Raw genomic sequence first — 5,443 nt, 5'->3', positions numbered from 1 at the left:
CCTCATCTTTCTCCCGCGGAGCAGCTGGTAGTTTCGAACTGCTGACCTTAAGGTTCCCAGCCCGATTCGTAACCACTACACTACCAGAGCTCCATATATATATATAAAATCACATGGCTCAGGGCAGGGCCTGACCAACCTTTAGTAGAAACATTCCATGTCTTGGATTTTATTCTCTAAAGAACCCAGACTAAGACAGAATGGGGCCGATTTCAGTCTTTAATCATTGTGATAATTAATCACTATGGGTTTTTCCTAAATGACCTCTTTTATGTTGAGGCATTTCCCCGGTATTCCTAGAGTTCTAAGTAGTTTCATCAAGAAAGGATGCTGGGTCTTGTTAAACGCCCTTTTGGTACCAAGTGAGATGCTCATGTATTTTCCCCTTCATTGTGTTGGTGTCGTAGTGTGTTACAAAGATTGACACTCTGAAGAATATTGTGAACCACGCGAACATTCCACGTTGTGATGCTGTATAACTAACTATGATGTTGGATTCATCTTATTTTGGTGAGGATTTTCCATTGCTATTCATCAAGAATATTGGTTAGTAATTTTCTTTTCTCCTGGTATTGTTATCAGGGTAAAGCTGACCTCATGAATGAGTTAGGAAATGTTTCCTTCTTGACTTTTTGGAAGACTTTTGCTAGAGCTTCTCCCATCCCCAATTTTAGTGTATCACTCCACTGCCTTCCGGCCTCCATGGTTTCTGGGGAGAAATTGCTGCGTAGTCTTACTGTGTTTCCTTGTCTGTGGTGGTTCGCTTTTATCTTGCTTCCAAGATTCTTTTCGACAGTTCACATGTACTATATTGCAGTTCTAAAACTCAGTATATCCTGCTTCCTCAGAGTTTACTACGGCTCCCCCCCACCTTTTTCCTTCCCTGTTGCTAAAGACTGTGGTAGTCCATTAACTTAGTGACTTTTCCAGATGACCTGCTGAGACATCACCTGCCTGCTGATACTCACTCTCTCAGCTGTTCACTGTCACTCACGCAAGGCTGGTACTATCACTTTCTGCTTGTTGTCCCCTACCCTCTCCTCCTGGAGGATAGGTGCCCGGAGCTGCTTATACCACCTTGCCTCCTTCAGCGCTGGATGTAGAATTATTGGGCATTTTTCGTTCAGTGCTTTGTCTTTGGGTCTCCATGATTCCTGGTAAGAAAACAGCGGCTGATCTTACTGAGGACTCCTTGTGTGTGAAGAGTAACTTCTCCCTTGCTGTTTTTAAAGACCCTCTCTTAGTGTTTGGCAACGGATAGTTGATGTATGAAGGTATAGATCTCTTGGCATTTATTGACCTTGGATATGTAGGTGGTTTTTTTTTTTAAATCAAATTTAGTAATCTGTTGGCCATTATTTCTTCAAACATAGCACAAGCTTATAGCTGTTCAAGGTGAGTGAGAGACACATGCAGGTTCATTGTATTATTTTATTTTTGTGTCTGAAAAACTCTGTGGGTTTTTTTTTTTTTAATGAGAAGGGGTGCCTTTGGGGCCAAACAAGGATGCCTTAAACTGGTAGAAAAGAATTGAGTCCCTAACTGGCCTTGGGTAGAAGGGAGTGAAGCAATGTCCTGAGAGATAGGTGGGCTAGGGGCAGGCGGGGGATGAAAGGTGAAGAGATGGAATCAGTCAGGGACTCCCAGGACACAGATGAAGACACACAACTATCCCTGGGCCTGGCAGGCAAGGGACCCACTGGTTGGATCCAGACTGAACTCTGGTCCTGACTTCCTATCCACACATTCAGTCCCTAGGCTCCATGATACCTGAGTGTGGAACAGACTTTGGTCCTGAGGCTGTCGACCTTGTTGTAGTTCACAGTCTGCTCATTCTACAGCACCACACCAGGAGTCCCACTAAATACAAGGGCCTCGAAACCCAATGGAAAGAGTGAGTGAGGTCTGCCCAGAGCGATCTCTCAGGGCAGCAGAGTCCATGGCTTGGGCCCAAGAGGGACCTAACCAGCTTGCTTTGCTGCTGGCTTTCCAATGGGGGTGTGCTACCAGGGAGGAGCTGGAGCAAAAGTTGGGAAATAAAAGCCAAAGGGAGCTTCATCTCAGCAGACATTGCTCAGCTCGGTCCTCAAGAGTTGCCAGTATCCAGAATCCCCTCCACCGCCAAGTGAAGATACCATGTGGAAACCTGAGCCATGGTGACCCCTCTGTCCAGCACGGTGCCTCAGATGAGAGCTGCCCCCAGGCCAGCCCTAGCTGAACACCTGCCAGCAGCAGCCCCTCCGGCAGCAGTTGGCTCACCTGCTGCTGCTCCCAGGCAGCCAGGTGTGATGGCCTGGATGACAACCACCATGACTGGTGTGGCTGTGGGCTTTGCTGTTGGGCACACGCTGGGCCATGCCATCACCTGAGGCTTCACACTGGCTGGAGGAAGCCACGCTGAGCCCACAAGGCCTACGTCACTGGCCAGGAACCTCAGGGTGCCCAGCCAGCATACTTGGAGCAGCAGCAGTTTGGCCCTCGCCACTATGAGTTGTTCCCAGAACCAGGGGGATCTCGAGCTCTGTGAGGGGTTCAGCGAGGTGTTGAAGCAATGCTGATTTGTAAATGGATTAGCATACTGAAGAAGCGGAACATCATCTTTCCTGACCAAGTTAATTTAGCGTACAGCTCTGATTGGTAGTGACGTGTAGCGTGTGCAGCACCCTCGTTAACCCTCCCCCCTCATTAACAACCCCCTTGCTTCACTATCACTGAGGAGGAGAAATGGAGGTGAAGTTAAATTTGGGGCCCAGCAGAAGTTTGTGAGGCCTTCTTAAATTAACTGCTGTGATGTAATTGTTTGAATTAATTAGAATAAAGGTATTTTCTTCCAAGAAAAAAACAAAAGCCAAAGGGAGGAGGAAGTCAAGCAGCTGTCTTTGGTTGGCTTGGACTGCTACTCCTTGCCCTAGGCAGAACAGGAAGTGGATTTAAGACGGAGCCCCTGGACTGGTCTCTGGAAGCAGCTGGGGGATTTGCATCTCCTCCACCGCCAGGCTGGGAGAGGAGAGTATGGGAGTGAGGCAGCGGTGCTGGGGCAAGGGGCACAGCCAGGCTGAAAGGGGGTCCATGAGGAGAAAGGCAGAGCTGAGCCCCCATCTGAGAGCCCCAGGCTGTCTGAACAGAGAAAGGGGCGGCGGTGGTGTTGGTTCAGTCAGACCTGTGATGACTGGCGTGCAGAGAAAAACTGGCTCATTTGCCGTTTCAGGGCTGACTTTTTGGAAGCAGATGGCCAGGCCTGTCTTCTGAGGTGCCTCTGGGTGAGTTTGAACCACCAACCTCTCAGCTTGTTGACGAATTAACCATTTACACCCCCCAACGATGGATGGGCTGAAAGTTGCCTAAGACAATGCTGACAAGTGCTGAGAAGACCAGGCCCTTTTACTGTGTGGCAGCAAACCCAGGGGCATCTCAACTGGGGACAGGGGTTCACAGGACAAAGGGCCTGGACCACTGCTCTTCTGCCTCACCAGAGTGGCTCCCTGGCATGAGGGAGGCGGGAGTTTCTAGAAAGAATGATAGAGGCCAAAAGATGCCACAACCTCCATGTGATGCACCTTTTAAACAAACATCCTGCATGGTCTCACTCAGAAAGCATCCCTGGAGGTGGCTGGGCCCCAGGTCTGTCTTACAAACACTGGCCTCGAGAACAGCTTTATTGGTGGTTCGAGGGTTCCAGGTCTCTTCCTGACCTGTGCGGCTAGCCTGCAAGGCCTCCTTCAAGTAGAAAGCCGATCACACGGCTCAGAGGTAGGGGGCCTGACAGACCTTCACTAGAAATATTCCAAGTCCTGAAAGAGAGGGCCAGAGGCTGGGCTCCCACTGGGCACGAGCGCTCGCTCGTCTGTGGCACTTAGGAGGCTGGCTAAGCTGTTCAGCAAGGTCTGTGGGGCCATCCCAAAGGCCACGGAACTCGGCCCAAGACAAGTTCCCAAATATGTCCACACTTGGGCAGGCTGTGGAACTGAGCACGAGGGCATCAGCATGACCAGCAGGGAGCCTTGTCAGGTCAAGGCCCTGCGGTCCGGGCTCAGTGGTACCGCCACAGCTAGCGCCTCATGGCCAGGACGTCTCAAGGTTCTTGGTGGGGTACAGGTACCACATCACCACTCCGGAAGGATTGATGATCACTGTGAAGTTGGTTTCTTCACGGAGGCCACTGATGATGTCACCTGTGTAGACGTTCTGGGCCTGCAGGGGGTGGTGGGGCGGGGAACATCACCAGTGCCACAGTCAGACCCCCTCAGAGGACTAAGGGCCTATCTGTTGGGTCCCCAGTTATACCCTATAGAAAGAAGTACCCCATTCCTCACTCCTCCACTAGCAACGCCAAAGAGGCCCAGAGACTGCCCCTGCTGCTGGAAACTGCACCAGCTATACCCCAATGGCCAGCCTCCAGCAGAGAGGCCCGGCGTGAGCAAGGACCACCCTCAGCACCCAATACCCATCCAGGGAAACCAAAGCCCAGAGGTGGGGGTGGGGGTTGCAGCAGTCCTCACCTCATACACTTTGGAGCTGGTGTAGTTCAGGTTGGCAAGGGAGGTGCGGTAGCGATAAGGCATGTCCACTCTGCGGCTGAAGAAGACTAGGGCACTGGCCCCGTTGGACAGTGGTCTCATGAACACTTCGATGTGGGATTTTTCCTGCACACAGAGGATGGTTACTGACTGACGTGCCTGCTGAGAGAGCTCCTGAAGGTCCCTTACTGGGCCTCCCTGGGGCTCTGTGGACCCCCAGCCCCTGCTTCACATCACAGAGGCTTATAGAGGATGCCCCAACTCATGGAAACCTGCCTCCCTGACACAGCAGATGCTCACCAGCACCTAGTACTCTAGGTGGGCCGCATGTGGGACAGGGACAAACGCCACATGGGGTCCTGCCTAGAAGAACTCGTGGGGTAACAAGGGGACAGATGTGGAAACAGTGAAATAACGAGAGAACTGCGTGCAAGTCCTGGTCCCAAGATGGCTGCGGGTGCTGGGGCAGACCCATCCACAGACACTGTATGGTCTGCCTCGAGAGGCTGGGGCTGAACTCCAGAGTCCACAAGGCTCCCCCACCAGCTCCTCCGGCAGGGAGGGCATGCGCAGTTCTGTGGGCACCTTCTAGATCTCTCCCATGGTCTGGACATTATATGAGAGGCAGGCTCAGAGGTCACACTGCTGTCCCCCTGCCGGCTGTGTGGCCTGGGGTGGGTGCGTGAGACTCCACGTGTTTCCTCATTAGTAAAGCAAGGGCAAATGAACAGCTTCCAAAAAATCTATCTAGAATGCCTGGCACAGGTACTCAGTCAATGCAGATGGTGGGAGGAGGAGTACTGCAGGAGGAGGAGCAGTACCAGCAGGAGTAATAATAGTACCAGTAGGAGGAACAGTACCAGCAGGAGTAACAGTACCAGCAGGAGTAATAGTACCAGCAGGAGTAATAGTACCAGCAGGAGTAA

At 51.7% G+C, this 5,443-nt stretch overlaps 1 protein-coding gene across 1 annotated transcript in view; it reads right to left on the bottom strand.

Moving 5' to 3' along the window:
• Window positions 1-4,056: 4,056 nt before the first annotated feature.
• NAGA (N-acetylgalactosaminidase, alpha-) overlaps window positions 4,057-5,443 on the bottom strand; it is a 32,454-nt gene continuing 31,067 nt past the window's right edge. The window contains exons 12-13 of the mRNA XM_006866914.1: window positions 4,500-4,643; window positions 4,057-4,191 (exon numbers count right to left, since the gene is read on the bottom strand). Of these exons, the coding sequence (XP_006866976.1) occupies window positions 4,057-4,191; window positions 4,500-4,643 (279 nt within the window). The remainder of the gene's footprint in view (window positions 4,192-4,499; window positions 4,644-5,443) is intronic.

The sequence above is a fragment of the Chrysochloris asiatica genome, unplaced genomic scaffold (genome assembly GCF_000296735.1).
Source record: "Chrysochloris asiatica unplaced genomic scaffold, ChrAsi1.0 scaffold00097, whole genome shotgun sequence".
Classification (NCBI taxonomy): Eukaryota; Metazoa; Chordata; class Mammalia; order Afrosoricida; family Chrysochloridae; genus Chrysochloris; species Chrysochloris asiatica.
The sequence above is the reverse complement of the archived record's forward strand: the minus strand, read 5'-3'. Positions and strand labels throughout refer to the sequence as shown.